Source organism: Dama dama, chromosome 11, assembly GCF_033118175.1.
Source record: "Dama dama isolate Ldn47 chromosome 11, ASM3311817v1, whole genome shotgun sequence".
NCBI lineage: Eukaryota > Metazoa > Chordata > Mammalia > Artiodactyla > Cervidae > Dama > Dama dama.
The window spans coordinates 6,644,226-6,663,947 of NC_083691.1; the positions used below are offsets into that span (position 1 = coordinate 6,644,226).

Genomic DNA, 19,722 nt, shown 5'->3' on the forward strand with positions numbered 1-19,722 from the left:
CCAAACAAAACTTTCCCCTTCCCATCTTCCATGTTAAACAGGAAAAGCCAGTCATCCTGTCTGTACCATGAGATTCCCCCATCCAAATGTGAGCAAAGCTAAAATGAGGCTCAGACACATACATGCAGACAAACACACACACACACACACGCACAGCACGCACGTGGTCAAAGTATAAAGAAGAGTGACACTGACTATAAAGAAAGCTGAGCACCGAAGAATTGATGCTTTTGAACTGTGGTGTTGGAGAAGACTCTTGAGAGTCCCTTGGACAGCAAGGAGATCCAACCAGTCAATCCTAAAGGAGATCAGTCCTGAATATTCATTGGAAGGACTGATGCTGAAGCTGAAACTCCAATACTTTGGCCACCTGATGCAAAAAATGGACTCAATGGAAAAGACCCTGATGCTGGGCAAGATTGAAGGTGGGAGGAGAAGGGGATGACAGAGGATGAGAGGTTGGATGGCATCACCGACTCGATGGACGGGTGTTTGAGTAAACTCCAGGAGTTGGTGATGGACAGGAACACCTGGCATGCTGCAGTCCATGGGGTCGCAAAGAGTCGGACACAACTGAGTGACTGAACTGAACTGAGGCTGAAGGAAATGCAGGAAAGAGCTTCGGCTGGGGCGGGCTCGGGTGGGCTGGGGCAGGTGGGGGCGATCCGGAGGCTCTGGAGGGACTTCAGTGGGACTGTAAGAGTCCTTCCTGGTGGCGGGTATCTGTTGCCTGTTTTATCACGCTGTCGAAGATGTTTCTGCAGATGCACGTCTGATGGGATTTTACAAGTAAATGTTTAAAGTCATACATAAAATCTCAAGCTCTCCTCTCCCCTCCATACCCCCAAAGCATAAACAAAACCAACCCAAACCGCAGAGGCTATAAAACACTAGCGTCACTTAAGTGTCAGGGAGCCCCTGGTACCAGACAGGAGCAACCACAATGCCATGACAGAGGTGCCAAGGTCAGCCGCTGGGGAGGAGACAGTACCCCCACCCCAGGCACTGCAGCCCTCGAAGGGTCCAGCAAGAACCCCTGCTTCTTGACTGCTCCAAGGAGACCGTGGTGCGACCCCAGCAGGGGAAGAGGCCTGTGGGCTGTGGGGGCCTCAAGCCCCCAACCACAACCGACCCCACTTCTCTGGGGCCGGGGTGCGTCCCAGGAAAGGAAGGACAGAGGCCAATGGGGGCTGAAAGCAGCGCAGTCTCCTCTTCCACTCCTGCAGCCTCCTGGGGAGCCGTGCAGAGCCCTCCGCCACATCTGGTCACTTGTCACGTTCATCACGCTGGCTCCACGGCCCTCCCCCACGGCAGCCGGGTTCCCTCACCCCTCCCAGGAACAGAATTAAGTGCGGCGGATGCAGAGACGCGGGCACGTGTTTACTGGGACGCTCTGAGCACACGCTGGACGCAGACATGGGGCGAGTACAGCCTGCACGGTGGAGTCCACGTCACAAAACGGGGCAGCAGGCGGCCGCCGGGCTCTGCAGGGTGGGGTGGCTGCTGGCGGCGGTGCCAACCTCCCGAGGGCTGCGGCAAATGTCCAGAGATTCCAGCAGCGGCCTGCTCTTTTATCTTGCTCTGCCTCAGTGTGGAAGGAACCAGATCCGGGTGCAACGAGATCACAGACGTGAACGACACACTGTCAGAGCTTCAGGGGCTCTGCCAGGGCCACCGGCCGCCAAGTTCCATGGGCATCTCTTCTACGGAGACCGAAGGCCACAGCAGATGGGGGGCTTTGGTCCCAGGACCCCTTCCCGCCCCTCATTCACTGCGGCCCCGATGAGACGGGCCTCTCCACCCGGCTCTTTCGTCCAGGGGCTTCCGTGTCACCTTGCTGCGCTCAGGGGTCCCAGCACCCCGGCGGCGGTCTCTCCCAGCATCTACAAGACTCCCTCTGGGACCCGCCTGTGTGCGCTGGCCCAGGCCCTCCCCTCCCTGGGCCAGAGGCCCTGCGTGCTCGGTGGTGTGGTGAGGAGAAGCGTCAGCGCCCCTGCGGAAGCTGCATTAACTGCAGACCCAGGAACGCGAGGGACTCCTGCTGCACCACCTGGGGCCCTGGCAGGGGCAAGTGGCCGGCGATGCCCGGGGCAGGGCGAGGCAGGGTGAGAGGGGAACAGCTGCCTCCGGAAACCGTCCCCACGGACAGAATGCCAAGCCCGCCCTCGTGTCCCAACTGCCAATGAATCCAGAGTGGTTAAGTCTACGGGAGAAACGCTGAGAGCAGGATTCTGGAGACTTCTGTGATGACTGGGAGGTGCGGGGTGAAGCGGGGCCTCGGCAGGAATTGGCGCGGGGACCCACGGTGGTGGCATCCTCAGGGCCAGGCGCGCAGCACCCTGCTCGGGGCTCTGACCCGGGGCCGGATCAGGCGCCGGTGGGCAACGCCTGAGGAGCAGCAGCCCCTCCACGACCCCCCTGTCCTGAGGCCACGGCCCCCAACTTGAGGGCTCCAGGGACCACGGCTGGGCCCGAGCCAGTGAGAGGGCAGGTTCGGTGACGACGACACGACGGCAGGGACCCGAGTTAACGCTGCGGAGCCGTGGTCGTTTCAACAAGCCTGAAGGGGGTGTATTTCTAAGCTCGGCGTTACTCACTGTGAACCAAAACAACTCTCCTGCCTCTATACATCTGGGTTTCCAGAGCGGCCGGCCTCTCTTCCGGGGACAGACACACCCTCCACAGGGCGGAGGGCAAAGGCGGGGGCCTGTGGGGACAGCTGGGTCATCCCTCAAGAAGGTCCTTCTGAGCAGCCTCAGGGCAGGGGTGTGTGCACGCAGGGTGCTCCCCAACACTCGAGGGACACGGGAGGGTCTCTGCCCGGGAAGGAGGGGACTTACAGACTGGCCCACCGAGTCACAAGGCCCGGGTCTCTGCTTCGATCTTCTGTTCACCATGCAAGCTCTCCGGGTCCGGGAGCTGAGCCACGCTCTGGCGGATGGCAATTTCGGGGCCACCGCCGTAGAGGTTGTTCAGGTACACCCAGGTCTCCTCGGAGATCTGCCCGTAGTCAGCTCCTGCAGGGCCCGAGGGGCTGCCGCTCAGGCTGGGCTGGCCCTCGCTGGAGCCGCCGCCTTGGCGGTCGGGGGGCGCTCTGGGAGCACCAGGCCCCAAGGAAGAGGGGCGGGGGAGGACAACCATGGGCTCCTGTGCCAAAGTGTAAATGGGAATCTTGGGATTTCCCAGGGGAAAGTCCATCCCCTGAGGACCCCCGGAGGGCACATCTGTGGCTGCAGCCCCTCATTTCCTGGGGTGGGGGTCATGCAAAAAGGATAGGCAGGTGAGGCGGCAGAGGGGGCAGAGGGCGTGGGAAGGGAACAGAGGGGCTGGGGCACCCATGCAGAGGCTAAGCACCTCGACCACTCTGCTCAAGTCCTGGGCCTGGACTTGGATGGATGTGGCAGCCTGACCGGGGGGAAGGGGGCTCCTGGGAGGAGCTGGAAGCCAGGAGGTGGCAAGAGGGGGCTCCCAGGAGCCAGGAGGGGCGCCCGGCCAGCTGGGAGGAGGCGGGGCAGGGCTGAGCCTCACCCTGCTTCAGCTGGACGTGGCCACTTCCTTTGACCTGTGCGATCCTGCTGTTGTCAATGGGCCCCGGGGGCTCTGCAACAGACACGGCGTGGGCTCAGGGCCTCTGGGCCTCTGCAGCGGTGCGCAGAAACCCAGTCCCCAGCCAGTGGGTGCCTCCAACCCCCAGCAGATGAGAGATGCTCTCCAGGTGTGAGGTCACACCTGTGACCCTGGAGAGGTGGTGCTGGGCCCCAGGAGTGACGGTCAAGGTCTTTTGGGGTGAGGTGCTCAGGGCTCCCAAGGCTCATCTATACGAGTCTAAGAGCTGGAGGCACTCATGGTGTCCCTGGACCCGGCAGAGGGGAATTCTGAGGACACAGGCCCCAGTTTCAGACCCTAGCTTGGGGCAGGGGTGGAGGGAGAAGACAGACGTCCAGTGTCAGTTGGACACTGCCCTCATCTGAGAGCCTGGGCCCAAGATGGGGCTGCAACTCTGGAGCCGGGTTCCTGATCAATCGAAGCCACTGTGGGGGGTGGGGGTATGTGGATGGCAGTGAGGCACCCCTCCTTTCCCCATGTCCTGTCCAGCGCTTATGCTTGAAAGGGTGAAATGAACATCCAGTGTTCAGAGGCTCCTGGCTCTGCTGACCCCGCTGGACTCCAAACCCTGGTCTGGGAGTCGAGGGTGGGACTCAAGGGGTGGGGAGACAGCCGCGTGCAGGTGAGCGAGCCTGGGGTCTCAATGGATGGCCCCGCTGTCTCCACCTCTGTGACTGGAGAACACAGCATCCAAGTCCTAAGAGTCTGAAGCCATCCAACAACTAACATCTACTACGTAGGGCCACGGAGTCCCCAGAGGAAAGGGCCTGGCAGGAGGAAGGGCAGTCAACCCGGTCACCTTGGGGCAGAGGGGCAGGGGCGGAACAGGCAGCATGAGATAGCTCCTGACCTGCTGCAACCAGAAGGCCCGGCTGGGGCGGGGACCTGATCCCAGCACGGGGCAGGGAGAGCACCCGTGCTCCGAGCGGTGGGCAAGCGCTGGAAAGGGAGGCACCAAAAACTTGCGGGGCAGGCTCAGACCCAGGTGCCCCAGCCGAAGCCTCCTGGGACACTCCCAGGAGGTGGACAAGGCCCAAGTCCCTGCCAGTGTGGGGAGTGGCAGGGCACGGTCCGGGTCCCCCTGACTCACCATTGTCCTTGCCCTTGACAAAGGCCTCCCACTCTCGGAACCACTGCATGCTGATGCAGTAGATGACGCTGGGCGACTCCTCCGCCTGGAATGCCTTGTTCAGCTGGGCAGGACGGGGCCGAGGGGAGGGTCAGCGAGAACATCCAACCCTCCTTGGGCCCTGCCCCGGACTCTTACGAAACACCGGACACCCAGAGAAAGTTTCGAACCACCAGAGGAGTTCAAAGAAAAGAACCCTCTCTGCCATGCTCCCAGCATGCCGATGACTGCGGCTAACACTTGGATGAGTCTCGTTAGTGACTTCGTAAAAACCCAGCTGAGATCGCACGGCAGACACTGTTCTCCCCCCTGCACTGAACAGAACCTGGTCCCCTGCTCACTCCTTAACTAGCTGGACATACCATTTTTTAACAGCCACAAAGCCGGGTGTCTAACGTCCAACCCCAGACTAACAAATGATGGAGGGCCCCTGGGTCCCACCCCTGTGAGCAGCACCGGGGGTCTCGGTTCTCACACACCCCAGTGGACCCACACGAGTCTTTCTCCTAAACGGGATCATACTGGGTCCCATCTTGCAACTTGCTGTTTTCACTCAATGCGCCCTTCCATGTCAGTTCACAGAGCCTGGTGTTCCCGGGGGAACACCTGCCCACATCTGGGGGTCATTTTTGTTGTCACGGGCATCAAGTGGGCAGAGGTTGGGAAGTTGCTAAACATCCTACCACCGGCACAGTAAAGAACCATCCATCCCCAAGCAGCAGCACCCATCCTTTAATAGCTGCGTGGAGTACCCTGAGCAGAGGCACCTGAACTTACTAAGCCTGACCCTTCCCTCTGGTGAACCCCTTCACCATCTGGCCTGGCCTCTGGCCCTCTGGTCTCCTACAGAACAAGGCTCCCACCTGAGCCTGACTGCACTGGGCTCTTCCGTCCCAGCTGCCCGGCTCCCCCGCCCCACGCACCTTGATGAAGGTGTCAATCTCCACCCGCCTGCGCTTGGCCAGAGCCTCGATCTCCACCTGGCAGATGGAGCACACGTACAGATGGTTCACGGCGGGGCCGCCCCCAAACCTGCACCCGGGTGGGCGGGAGAGAGAGACACGAGTCCTGAGGGGAGGGCCCCGCTGGGGGAGGCAGCAGAACCTGCCAGAAAGTGAGGTCTCCTAGTGCGGCCCTGGCCCAGGCCTCGGGCTCCCTCAGCACCCTGCACACGGCCTGTTGACTCAGCTCACCTTCCCCACTTGACTGGCGGGGCTGCCCCCGCATTTGAACGCCGCCCCAGGGCAGGGGCGTCACAAATATGTGCTTGTGTGCTCACGAGGACCGTTCAACACTCTGGCTTCTCGTCCTTGCCGCTGGGCAGTGGCCGCGGTGGCCGAAGCCCGCCTGACCTGACTCTAAAGGACAACGTCGAAGGAAGGCTGCAGGTCCTTCTGCAGGCAGGTGGGGGCTTCTCCACCGGGCCTGGGGATGCTCTGGTGGGGTTCTAACCCATCCATCAGGGCACAGGCCACGTCTGACCTGCCAGCGGGTGGGGTCGAGCCACTCCAAGGAGTGGGGGCACCTGGGACTCCGCAGCCTCTCCCTCCCCATCTATGTGATCACCCCACGATGGCACAGCCTGCCTGCCGCGTGCAGAGTGACCCGAGCCTGGGCAGGGGCTCGCCGCTCCATGAGAGATCCACAGGCTCTTCAGGGACTTGAACTGGAGGGCCCCAGGCAGCAGGTGTTTATGGCCCCAAGCGAGGCATGGGGTGGGGAGAGACATCTACCGGCCCGCCCTGCAGCCAGCAGCCCCACAAGAGACTGCGAGGGAACCGCATGCTCTCTTTGGCCAGGCTTCTGTCCCCTGTGCCTGGGAGGGTCTGGCTGGATGCCCCAGGCAGACACGGCTGCAAGGGGGAGCCCCACCCCCACCACAAACCGCTTCCATGCTGCTCTGCTGTGGGGGTGAGGACAGCGTGGGATCAAGGAGGCACCCCTCCCCGGCCCTCCTCTTCTGCCCAGCCTGCACAGAAGAGGACGCTGCGGGTGCCGTACCTGTTGTAGAGGTGCTCCCACACGTTCTGCGGCAGGATCACCACCAGGTCGTCGATGTAGTGATATTTGTTGGGCGGGATCCCTGGGGAGGAAGGCACGCGGGGGAGCTGGACCTACCAGCCCTACCCTGCCCCACCCCTGGCACAAAAAAGGCCGCCTCACCTCCGTGGGAGCAGAGAAACGTGTGGTTGGTGATGGGCCCTGGCTCGGCGAAGGTGTTGAACTTGTTAAGCCACTCCCGGGACACATAGAACCGCAGCAGGCTGGGCTCCCGCATGGCGGCCAGGGACACCACCTGCTGCCGCTCGCGCACAGCTTCCTCGCTGCTCTTCCTGGGGTGGGGTGGGACGAGGGAGGATCAGGAGTGGCAGCCATGCCCCGCGCAGGAAGCCCTGCATTTCAGGCCCCTTCGCACCCCTCTACATCTCAGCACCCTCCGCATCTCAGCACCCCTCCATATCTCAGGACCCTCCTCATCTCAGCACACTCCACGTCTCAGCATCCCTCCTGCATCTCAGCACCCTTCTCTATCTCAGCACCCCTCATCTCAGCAGCCTCCTCATCTCAGCGCCCTCCACATCTCAGCACCCTCTGCATCTCACAGGCCCCACCACCCCTGCCAGAGTTCCAGCGTCATCACCTCCCACCAGGACCACTGCAGAAAACCCAACTCAACTACGTGGGCTTCCTGCTTTCCCCACAGCAGCCAGAGCAACAGGCTCTTTCTAAAACCCCCAATCCTTACTCCTCCCTGGCCTAAAGCCCTCGCAGGCTCCCCACCTGCACCCGGGTGAAGTTCCGTGGAGGTGGTGCGGGACGCTAGGCCCGCAGGTTGCTGGGCAGGGCCCCGGCACGCTGCCTGAGCCTCACCTGTAGAAGAGCACGTAGGCCTCCGCGTTCTGCACCACTGTCTCGTGGACCTCGGTGACATACTGGTCGTCGAACTCATACCACTGCCCGTTGATCACGTTCTGGCAGTAGGCGATATAGTGGCCACCTGCGGGGGAGACTCAGGCTGTGACGGAGCCCCTGGGGGATGGGGCGGGGTCGGGGCAGCAGCGGGTGAGGGGCGGGGTCGGGGCAGGGGTGGGTGAGGGGCGGGGTCGGGGCAGGGGCGGGTGAGGGGCGGGCGCAGACTCACTGCCTGCCGTGCCGTGGTGGCAGATGACGGAGAGAAGGTCATAGGTGGTGATCTGGGACGTGCACTCCTTGGCGAGGAAGGGGCGCAGGTCAAGGCCCTCGAGGGGGAAGGACACGTGGCTGCTGATCTTGAAAGAGTACATGACCTCGTGCCTAAAGCGCTTCAGGTGAATGCACAGGATCTGAGGTGGAGGGGGGAGAGATGCTGGTCATTCGTGGGCTGGCCAGGGCCCTAGGACCCTGGGCCCCTGATGGAGGTCTCGAGTCAGGGCTCCAGGATCCTCCCCCCCAATCCCACCCAGCCCACTGCGTGACCCACTCAGGCCCTGCTCCCCAAGTCACTAGAAGAAAGTGGCTACGGCCTTGCGGAGGCCAGGCCTGGCTGATGGTCCGGCCCTTGACTCCGTGTGAGCACATCAAAGAACCGTGCCTGGGGGTGTGCTGCCCACCCCAGCTGGCCACCCCCTGAGTGTCTGAGCAGCCTCCCTTTCTTCGATACATGTTTTCAAGGATGGAAAATCCTTACTGACTACTTGTAACTTGGTTATATCTTAGATTAACAGCCTTTAATACAGCCATTAAAATTAAAAAAAAAAAAAAACCATGGGTGGGAGTGGGCCCAGGCCAGCCTCCAGCCCCCAGAGGTAGTAGGTGTGACTGGACTGCACCGCCAGGACTGGGAAGGGCTGTCCTCGAACACTGGGCTGGTCTGGACAAGAAGCTGTCACTGGCCCATCGCACCGACCACCCAAAGAACCCTAACCACCAGCTCTGTGGGTGCCGACTTGTAGAAGGCTTCTCGGCCAAGGCTCCCCCCAGACCGGCTGAGCCAACCCTGGCACCTGCGTCTTGGGCCACGCACACCTCTCGTCGCAGCCACAGGCCTCGGCCAGGCCCGTTTCTGCTTCAGGGTCTCCCCCACCGGTTCCTCCCAAAGTCTCGCTCCACCAGGCCCACACCTGCCTACGTCCACAGGCCCCACTCAGACACCACTTCCTCAGAAAGGCCTTCCCAGCAGCCCTGCCTCGGCCTCATCCCAGAGGGTGAGCTCGGCGCCCCCACACCCGCCTCCTGCCCTCACAAGGCGTGCTGAGGGATGAAAGAACTGGGCTCCGCGTTACGCACTGCACAACGAACCTTCCTGGGGTGGGCCAGACCCTCCCGGGGCTGGGGGGGTGGTGGGGGTGGGGAGGTCTCTCAAGACTCAGCAGCAGAGTCTCCACGGGTCTCCTGGGTCTGGGAGGGGGTCAGCCACTGCCCTGCACGGCCCTGTGCATGGTGTGGAGAAGGCCCAGCAGGCCAAGGGGGCGGAGAGCTGCCCACTCACCTCCGGCAACCGCAAGACCTTACAGTACTTCACCCCGTTGCGTAGCCTGGGAGGAGAGAGCAGGAGACGTGAGCATCCTGGAGAGGGGGCCAGGGGTAGGGAAGTGCCCCTCCCACCCTAGGCACTCCGTGGGGTCGCGTTCTCTGGGGAAGGCCAGGGGGAAGTGTGTGGACCACAGATGCAGACAAGAAGGTGAGGAGAAGCCTCCAGAATGCACACACTTACTTTTTACACCGTTCACAGCTGTACATGTTGTCACCTGGGCAGTAAAACAAAGAGACAAAGGTTAGAAAGGATGGGACACGGTGGAGAAATGCACACAATGACTTAGAAGCAGAACCACACCATGCTGCCTACAAGAGATCTGTGTTTTATCTTCAAGGACACACAGAAGTTAAAAGGGAAGGGATGGAAAACAATATTCTACGCAGTGGTAACCACAAGAGAGCAGGAGTGGCTGTACTTATATCAGATAAAATACTTTCAGCCAAAATCAGTTACAAGAGACAAAGAGGGTCACCATACAGTGATAAAGAGGTCCGATCATCAGGAGGATGTAACAGCTGTGAACAACACTGGAGCGCCTGACCATCTAAGGCACAGCTGAAGGGAGAAATACACAGCGATTCAGTAACAGTTGGAAACTTTGACAGATCATCCAGACAGAAAATTAATCAAGGAACAGCAGACCTGAATAACACTAGAGACCAAATGGACCTAACAGACATAAACAGAACATTCCGTCCACCAGCACGAGAATACCTGTTCTTCAGAAGTGCACACAGACATTCTCCAGAATAGATCGTATGTTGGCTCACAGAGTAATAAGCCCCAACATATTTAAGAAGCCCAAAATCATACCTAGTATCTTTTCCAACCACAATGGTATGAAACTAAAAACCAGTAATAGGAGGAAACCTAAAAAATTCACAAATATGTGGAAATTAAACAACACATTCCTGAACAACTGATGGGTCAAAGAAGAAATCCAAAGGAAATCAGAAAGTATTCTGAGACAGAAATGAAGATACAACATGCTAGCACTTATGGAAGGCAACAAAAACAACTTTAAGAGGTAACTTTATAGCAACAAATACCTACAGGAAGCAAAAAAAGAAAGTTCCCAATCTATTTTACACCTTAAGGAATCAGAAAAAGAACAAACTAAATCCAAAGTTAGCAGGAGAAAGGAGATCATAAAGATTGAAGCAGAAATAAATGAAACAAACTAGAAAGACAATAGGGAAAAAACCCAATGAAACTGAGTTTTTGGGTTTTTTTTTTCGAAAAGAGAAACAAAATTAACAAATCTTTAGCCAGTTTAACGAACAAAAAAGAGAGAGGGCTCAAACAAAATTATAAATGAAAGAAGAGATATACAACTGACACTGTAGAAATATAAAGGATCATAAGAGACTTTATATTGATGAACTATACACCAACAAATTGGATAACCTAGAAGAAATGGATGAATTCCTAGAAATATAAAACCTACCCAGACTGAATTATGAGGAAATGGAAAATTTGAAAGGAAATACCACACAGCTTCCCGCATGACCTGCCCGATGCACCTCTTCCATCTGGCTCTTCCTAAGTCACATCCTTTTATATTAATAATAAGCCAGTAGTCTAGTAATAAAATGCTTCTCTGAGTTCTGCAAGCTGCTCGAGCTGCTCTAACTGAACCCCAGGAGGGGGTTGTTGGAACTCCCCATCTGCAGACACTTGGTCAGAAGCCCGGGTGACATCTTGCACTTGTGACTGGCGTCTGAAGTTGGGGAGGGGGAGGTCTTGTAGGACTGAGTCTCTAACGTTGGGCTCTGAGGCTGTCTCTAAGTAGAAAATGTCAAAATCAAGTTAAATGGTAGGATACAACTCAGGAATACTGAGTTGTTCCCACACAATGACACAGATAAATGGAAAGCTATCCTGTGGTCATGGAGCAGAATGATAAATACTGTTAAAATGTCCATACTACCCAAACCCATCTATAGATTCAATGCAATCCAATGATGTTGTTATAGATATAGGAAAAAATCCTAAAATTCACATGGAACTACAAAAGATCCCAAATAAACAAAAGAATCTTGAGAAAGAACAAAGCTGGAGGCATCACATTTCCTGATTTCAAACTCTACTGCAAAAGTTCAGTCATTAAACAGTATGGTACTGGCATAAAAACAGATACATAGAATGACGAACAAAATTGAGAGGCCAGAGGTAAACCCATGCATATATGGTCAACTAATATTTGACAAGGGTGCCAAAATACTCAATGCGGAAAAGATAATCTTTTCAATAAACAGTGTTGGGAAAACTGGATATTCACATGCAAAAGAATGAAATTGTACCCCATCTTACACTACTCACAAAAATAAACTTGAAATTAGTTAAAGACTTAAACATAAGATCTGACACTGTAACACTTCTGCAAGAAAACAGAAGGAAAAAAAGTTCATGGACATTGGTCTTAGCAGTGATTTTTTTTTGGATAGAATTTTTTATTAGCAAAAATAAACAAGTGGGACTACATCAAACTAAAAAGCTTCTGCACAGCAAAAAAACAAACAACAAAATGAGGAGGGGATCTACAGGATGGGAGAAAATATTTTAGAAATCATATGTCAGATTAGAGGTTAACATCCAAAATATATAAAGAATTCATGCAAGTCAATAGCAAACCACAAACAGTATCACTTAGAAATGGGCAGAGGACCTAAACAGGCATTTTTCCAAAGAAGATATACAGATGGCCAACAGGTACATAAAACATGCTCAACATGACTAATCATCATGGAATGCTAATGAAAAACACAATGTGTTATCACCCCACATCTGTTAGAATAGTTATCATCAAAAAGAAAGCTTTTCAATTTTTAAAACTTACTTGTGTATTTATTTTTGGCTGCATCACACAGCTTGTGGGATCCTAATTCCCCGACAAGGGACTGAACTCAGGCCCTCAAGGAGTGAAAGTGTGGAGGCCTAACCACTGGACCACCAGGGAAATCCCAGAAAGAGGTTTTTTTTAAAGAGACAAGAGAATACAAGTTTTGGCAAGGATGTAGAGAAAAGAGAACCCTTGTGCACTATTAGTGGGACTGTAGATCAGCAGCTATTATGGAAGATGGCATAGTAGTTCCTCAAAAAAATAAAACAATTAATAGAACAATCATTCAGTTTAGTTCAGTCACTCAGTCATGTCTGACTCTTTGTGACCCAACAGATTGCAGCACGCCAGGCTTCCCTGTCCATCAACAATTCCCAGAGCTTACTCAAACTCATGTTCATCAAGTTGGTAATGCGATCCAACCATCTCATCCTCTTTCATCCCCTTCTCCTCCTGCCCTCAATCTTTCCCAGAATCAGGGTCTTTTCCAATGAGTCAGTTCTTAGCATCAGGTGGCCAAAGTATTGGAGTTTCAACTTCAGCATCAGTCCTTCCAATGAATATTCAGGACTGGTTTTCTTTAGGATTGACTGGTTGGATCTCTTTGAGTCCAAGGGACTCTCAAGAGTCTTCCTCAACACCACAGTTCGAAAGCATCAATTCTTCAGTGCTCACCTTTCTTTTTTTTTTTTTCTTTAGTGCTCACCTTTCTTTATAGTCCAACTCTCACATCCATACATGACCCTGGAAAAACCATAGCCTTGACAAGATGGATATTTGTTGGTAAAATAATATCTGTTTTTTAATACGCTGTCTAGGTTGGTCATAGCTTTTCTTCCAAGAAGCAAGCATCTTTTAATTTCATGGCTGCAGTCACCATCTGCAGTGATTTTGGAGCCCAAGAAAATAAAAGTCTGTTACTGTTTCCATTGTTTCCACATCTATTTGCCATGAAGTGATGGAACCCGATGTCATGGTCTTAGTTTTCTGAATATTGAGTTTTAAGCCAACTTTTTCACTCTCCTCTTTCACTTTCATCAAGAGGCTCTTTAGTTCTTCCTTGCCTTCTGCCATAAGGGTGGTATCATCTGTGTATCTGAGGTTATCGATATTTCTCCTGGCAATCTTGATTCCAGCTTGTGCTTCATCCAGCCCAGTGTTTCTCATGATGTACTCTGCATATAAGTTAAATAAGCAGGTGACAATATACAGCCTTGATGTACTCCTTTCCCGATTTGGAACCAGTCTGTTGTTCCATGTCCACTTCTAACTGTTGCTTCCTGACCTGCATGCAGATTTCTCAGGAGGCAGGTCAGGTGGTCTGGTATTCCCATCTCTTTAAGAATTTTCCACAGTCTGTTGTGATTCACATAGTCAAAGGCTTTGGCATAGTCAATAAAGCAGAAGTAGATGTTTTTCTGGAACTCTCCTGCTTTTTCAATGATCCAACAGATGTTGGCAATTTGATCTCTCGTTCCTCTGCCTTTTCTAAATCCAGCTTGAAAATCTGGAGGTTCACAGTTCACGTACTGTCAAAGCCTGGCTTGGAGAATTTTGAATAAGCCAGAATTTTGAGAACGATCACAAAACCCAGCAATCCCACTAATGGGTATACAACTAAAGGAAATGCAATCACTGTCTCAAAGAGTATTCTGTGCATCCCTGTTCACTGCAGCATTATTCACAAAGCCAAAAGGTGGGAGCAACCCAAGGGTCCACTGACAGATGATGAATAAACAAAACGTGGTCTATTCACACAATGGAATATTATTCACCCTTAAAACAGGAAGGAAACTCTATACCTGCTACAATATGGATGAACCCTGAGGATGTTATGCTAAGAGACACAGGCCAGTCACTAAAGGACAAACACTGTATGATTCAACTTGGATTGAGGCATCTAGAATAGTCAAATACAGAAAGACAGAAAGTAGGATGGTGGTTGCCCACGGCTGGTGGAAGGGGAGACAGGGCACTGCTATTTAAGGGACAGAGAGTTTCAATTCCGCAAGATGAGAACGGTCTGAAATTAGTTGCACGACAATATGTATATAGTTAATACTACACTGAACCGAACACTTAAAAGTGGTCATGATGGTACATTTTATGTTATATATATCTTAAGCTAAAGTCACTCAGTTGCGTCCGACTCTTTGCAACCCCATGGACTGTATAGTCCATGGAATTCTCCTGGCCAGAATACTGGAGTGGGTAGCCTTTCCCTTCTCCAGAAGGGAATAAATATCTTATCACACTTAAAAATTAAAAAGAGTTTTCCCAAAGGTTAATGAGATGCCAATCACTGAACAGAAAAACAGGAAGAGGACAGGAACGGGAAATTTCAAATTGGGAAATACAGTCAGTATTTTTTAAATGTTTGAGGTTATCAATAATCAAGGAAACGCAAAATTAAAGAACGCTATCCTTTTTGTCTGCCAAATTAGTAAATAAAAGAAAATAAGGGAACCCCTAAGAGCTTCAAGGTGGTGGGGCTGCGAGAGTATGCAGTCCCAGACCCAGCCCAGTAGGCAGGGGTGAGGCACTGAGACTGCGTCCCAGAAACCTCGAACTGTATGCTGACCCAGCCACCCCAGCCCCGTTCCAGCCCGGTCCACTCACCCTTCAGCTCATCAGCAGCAAAGAAGGCAGCCAGGCAGTCTTCCAGGGTGACGACTGGCCCCCAAAACCAGCTAGGGGTACAGGATACCACAAACCTACAGAGACAGAAAGGGAGTGTGTGTATGGTGGTGAGGGTTGCTGCCAGGCTCTTGGCAAGAGTAAGACATGGGGGCCTGGGGGCTGAGGTCTGTTTAGGTTGAGAGAGGTAGCCTGGCCTGGTGCATGGAGTGAGTTGAGGTCTGGAGCCAGAAACCTGGGACCACCAGCCAGTGTCCTTGCGAGGGTGACATCACCTCCCCCTGAGTCTTGCCTTCCCTGTCTGTGAAGAGGTCCTGGCCATGCTGGCCTGTCTTCAGGGCAGAGCACAGGTTCCTGACATCAGGAGGGTAAAGCAGGCTTCGTGGAACACAGTGGGGGCTCCAGAAAGCCCACCCGCTCTCCCTGCAGGGCCAGGCCCTCACTCAGCCACCGCCCTCCTTTCTAGCTGCCACCGGGTCACTCTCCCCATCATTACTGCCTTCCAATCCATGGCCCTGCTCAAACCAGGCCACCTCAGTACGGCCACAGAACATGCTAACTCCTGAACATGCTTCAGCCTCAAGCCCCTTCCGAACTACACCCTCATCCCTGTGAAAGCTAGTATTTTGCTGTTAAAGGTCTGTTGGCCCGTCAGGCTGCCAGCTCCAGGAAGACCAGGCCAAGGGTGGTTATGTCTTCCAGCAGGCGGGGAGGTGGACACACCGTCGGATATACTCCACAATAAAGGCGAGCCAGCCCTGGGCAGCATAGCTGTCCCCGCAGGCGCCCGACTTGGCTGGCACGTTCTGGTAGATGGCCGAGTGGAGTTTGGCCAAGTCCTCCTTGCCAGGAATGGGCAGTGACAGGTCCTGGAATGTCTCCACCGTGGTGGACACCTGGGGGCAGGGGGTGGGAGGGGGAGGTTGAAGGTCAGCCTGGCTCTCCACCTGCCAGGGTTCCGCCCTGCCCAGACCAGCCTGGGTCTGGACCCCAGACCCCGGCTGCCAGGTGACAGGTGTGGGACAGAGAGCCTGCTCCCCATTCCTGGGACACGGGGAGCCCACGACCAGGGCCCGCCTCTAGAGAGATGCAGGGCGGGGGGTACCGGGCGGAGAGCCAGTGCCCCAGCCCCAAGCTGAGTGGGAAGCCCCGTGCATCGCTCCCCTCCCCGCGGGGCACCCACCCGGTCACAGGTGAGACACTGCACGAGGCTGAGGACGGAGCCGTCGAAGATGTCTGAGATGACGCTGCGGTAGCTCTGCTCCTTCCGCCGCCGGCTGCCGGGGACCTGGGCTGGGGGCACCGCGTCTGGGGCTAGACCCAGGCCTAGGCCCCGCCCCGCCCCGCCCGCCTGCCCGGGGAACCAGGGCCGGGCGCTGGGGGGTCGCGCCTGTACGAGTCACGTGACCGGCTCCCACGCCACCTCCTGGGTCTGTGGGAGGCCTCCCCCCACAACTCAGGACGGCTCAGAGACGCCGCGTGAAGGGCGCGCGGCACAGCCCCTGGCAGCAAGTGTTTGCAAACTAAACACCGCCGCCAGGGGCGCAACGTCCGCCCCCGTGCCCCGCCCCGAGCTCCAGGCGGCGAGGCCCTGCCCGCTTCCCCTCTCCACCTGCCCGCGCCTCCGAACCTTTCTTGAGCACGTAGGCCGGCCCCATCCTCACGGGGCTCGCACGATGAGGGCTGCTGGCCAGCTTGGCGTGGCCCTCGTGGTGGTGCACGGGGCTGCAGGGCCGGGAGGTGCTGCGCATGTGCGCCTCGTTGTCCGGCTCTGGGGGCGGACGGAGCGAGGGGGACCGTGCTGGGCGGCTGGGCCAGCCCCCGGCCTGGTCAGGAAGACCTCCGGCGCCTCCGAGGGGCACCAAGGCCTGAACCGAGCCCAGCCCACTCCCCAGTCCCTACACAGGACATGTGTCCACACACTTCCCATTCCCGGTGGGGGCTTGAACTCAGGGCGGGCTCCTATCTCACTCTTTCTCAACCAAGTGACATGCTATTCACCTGACTGCTCACCCAGAGGCCGGGTCTAGTGGGGGGGCAGCCCCCTAGTGTTAGTCGCTCAGTCGTGTCCAACTCTTTGCGACCCCCATGGACTGTAGCCCGCCAGGCTCCTCAGTCCATGGGACTCTCCAGGCGAGGATACTGGAGTGGGTTGCCATTCCCTTCTCCAGGAGACCTTCCGGATCCAGGGATCAAACCCAGGTCTCCTGCACTGCAGGCAGATTCTTTCCCTACTAAGCCCCCCAGGGTAAGGGCTGGGGTCCAACAGGGCCGCGGTTCCCCCGCGGCTGGCTGGTACCTGGCGTCCGGCAGGGACTGGTGGAGCGTGGGGAAGGTTGCTCCGTCTCCGGGGGCTGCTGCTCCAAGGCGGCCATGGCGGTGTCCACGTCGGCGTCCTCGTCCACCTGCTCCGAGTTGGTGCGCTGTTGGCCCCAGGAGAACTTGCGGTCCTTCATGCGCTCCTTCTCGGAGATGGCGCGGCCCGCCTCGTCCGCCATCAGCAGCTCCGCCTCGGCCCGGGGGCCTCCGCCGCTGCGGCCCTGCCCGTCGCCCTCTCCGCGGTCGCTGCTGGAGTCGCACGACAGGAACTCGTCCTCTGAGGGGCTACGGTCACCCTCCCGCTTCTCATCCGTGTCGCTCGAGTCCGAGTCCCGCGCCTCGGTCAGCGCTGCCGCTGTGGCCACCACGGGCTCCTTGAGCTCCTCGTGCAGCTGGTCCATCAGGCAGCGCAAGAATTCCTGGGTGTCCTGGAATTCCAGGGCGGCCTCAGCATGGGCACCCCTTCCCTGCAGGGCCCACCTGACCCCCTTCTGCTGCTGCTAAGTCACTTCAGTCGTGTCCGACTCTGTGCGACCCCATAGACGGCAGCCCACCAGGCTCCTCTGTCCCTGGGATTCTTCAGGCAAGAACACTGGAGTTCTCCAATGCATGCATGCATGCTAAGTCACTTCAGTCGTGTCCGACTCTGGGCGACCCCATGGACAGCAGCCCACCAGGCTCCTCTGTCCACGGGATTCTCTAGGCAAGAATACTGGAGTGGGTTGCCATTTCCTTCTTCACCCCTTCTACTGAGGAGGACGCAAAGGCTAGGAGGCCAGCCCACCCTTCCCAGGTCTCACGCTCTTAAGTGGCAGAGTGGATGGGGTGACCCAGGTCTGCCTGACTCCAGGCTCCCGCTCTGCAGCCCTGCTTCTGACTCAGCACGGGAGACAGTGGATGTAAGCGTTCAGCCATGAAACTCTCCTTGCTCCCAAAAGGAGGGGAAGTGAGTGTGAGCACGGAGCTGAGTAGCACACAGGTGACGCCGTGGGGGTGTGTGCATGTGAGCGCCCAGCTGAGTTTTGTGGGCAGCAATGCCAGCTGGCAGGCCAGGCCACCAATAATCTTAACCCGCCCCTGGCGCTCTCTGCTTCTCTGGCCCTTCGCCAGCCCTGGTGCCCATGCCTTCCCGTGACCTGTGGCAGGAGGGACAGGCGTCCCACAGGCCTGGGCACGACTCAGTGGCCAGGACAGGAAGTGGGCAGGACAGAGCTGCCCCTGCAGGCTGGCTGGGCCTCTGATCCCGGCAGTGCTGCTGTTACTCTGACTACTCTGTGACGAGTACGAAAGCCCAGGGGGAGCCAGGGCAGCGAGGCCTCTGGCACAGCCTTGCCCACTGGCCCAGGCAGGAGCGGTGCACACAGGAGGTGCTTCAGAAGGTCAGAAGATGATGGTGGCGGGCCGCGGGCAGCTGGGGGCCCCTGGTGCCCATGCAGGGCCACTGGGTTCAAAGTCCAGTCCTGCCCCTCACAGTCCCTGACCTATGTCAGAAGCAGCCCCTAGGGCCCACATCCCACCCACACGAGGCTGCAACTATGCAGTGGCCAGAGCCAGCCGCACACCCAAAGCCTCAGGTTGCCGACATGGAGAGAGGGGCCTTGTTTTCTCAGTTCTAGCCAAGGGAGGGGCCGGCTCTGGGTGGATTTTGTCAGCAGAGTGTCAAGCAGGTTCGGCTCCAGCTGCAAGCCCAGCAGCGAAACCCCATCTGGGGTAGGACCTTGGTCACCTGAACGGTCAGCTCGGGGCAGCAGGAAGCATGTGACTGCATTCTGCTTCACTGTGAGTCTGTGAATTTATGCCGTAGAAAGATACCACTGATTCTAGAGGGGTTCTCTAGATTTACAAAAACTCGCCATCAAAATGCCTAGTTTACTAAAAGTGAAATTTGCCTGTGGTTCAGGGAAGGAGAAAGCATGGGCCAATGTGAGTAGTTGGAGGTACACACGCCCGGAATCAAGGCTGCCTGAGGTCAACTCTCCCCTCTGCCTTGTACCAGCTGTGTAACTGGCACATGGTCACTGGGTGAGGACTTGCCCGCTGAACCTCAGTCTCCCCATCTGTTGGGTGGGGAGAACACCAGACGGTTGCTGGGAGGCTCTGAGGTCCTTGCACCCGTGAAGGGCTTGAGCAGCGAGTCCGGTCCAGGAGTCCCGCCTGGCAATGAAGACCCCTGATCTTTTCCACACTGGTCTTGGTTTACATCCCGGGGCAGCTCAGATGGCCTACCTGCTGGGCATAGCCTCGGAACATTGGGTTGACCAACTTGATCCCGTGGGACAGGCTGGTGGGAACCACGTAGCTGGGGCTGTAGGAAGACCAAATCCATTAGTACACGGTGGCGGTTGGCTCTGAGCTCCTCAAGCCTGCGAGGACAGCTGGGCAGCTGGGCAACCCTGATGGCCAGATCGGGCTCTGTCTGGCATTTACTGCAATGTTGGGCGATGCTGGCCCGGCCAGGGGCCTCAGCAGGTCTACACATCTCTAAGGTCAGGAAAGGAAAACATCAAGTCATGGCTCAGCCAGGCAGAGAGCTCTTGACCAGGATGGCATCATGTCCTGCCAGCCCGTGACATGCCTCCTTTAAAATTGTTCTCGTTCTGAAATATTTCCTGTGGCTTTCTAATTTCAAAAGTCACACATGTTCGTTATTTAAAAATAGAAAATTTTAAAAAA

General features: G+C 56.1%; 1 protein-coding gene across 1 annotated transcript in view; it reads right to left on the reverse strand.

Moving 5' to 3' along the window:
* Window positions 1–1,359: 1,359 nt before the first annotated feature.
* The window catches only part of USP20 (ubiquitin specific peptidase 20), a 42,070-nt gene continuing 23,707 nt past the window's right edge, over window positions 1,360–19,722 (reverse strand). Inside the window, exons 10-26 of the mRNA XM_061154417.1 lie at window positions 19,276–19,354; window positions 17,030–17,477; window positions 16,361–16,501; window positions 15,914–16,023; window positions 15,454–15,626; window positions 14,713–14,807; window positions 9,429–9,462; window positions 9,204–9,249; window positions 7,878–8,058; window positions 7,607–7,733; window positions 6,899–7,068; window positions 6,737–6,818; window positions 5,659–5,767; window positions 4,697–4,799; window positions 3,529–3,600; window positions 2,841–3,017; window positions 1,360–2,707 (exon numbers count right to left, since the gene is read on the reverse strand). Of these exons, the coding sequence (XP_061010400.1) occupies window positions 2,857–3,017; window positions 3,529–3,600; window positions 4,697–4,799; window positions 5,659–5,767; window positions 6,737–6,818; window positions 6,899–7,068; window positions 7,607–7,733; window positions 7,878–8,058; window positions 9,204–9,249; window positions 9,429–9,462; window positions 14,713–14,807; window positions 15,454–15,626; window positions 15,914–16,023; window positions 16,361–16,501; window positions 17,030–17,477; window positions 19,276–19,354 (2,131 nt within the window). The 3' untranslated portion in view covers window positions 1,360–2,707; window positions 2,841–2,856. The remainder of the gene's footprint in view (window positions 2,708–2,840; window positions 3,018–3,528; window positions 3,601–4,696; window positions 4,800–5,658; window positions 5,768–6,736; window positions 6,819–6,898; window positions 7,069–7,606; window positions 7,734–7,877; window positions 8,059–9,203; window positions 9,250–9,428; window positions 9,463–14,712; window positions 14,808–15,453; window positions 15,627–15,913; window positions 16,024–16,360; window positions 16,502–17,029; window positions 17,478–19,275; window positions 19,355–19,722) is intronic.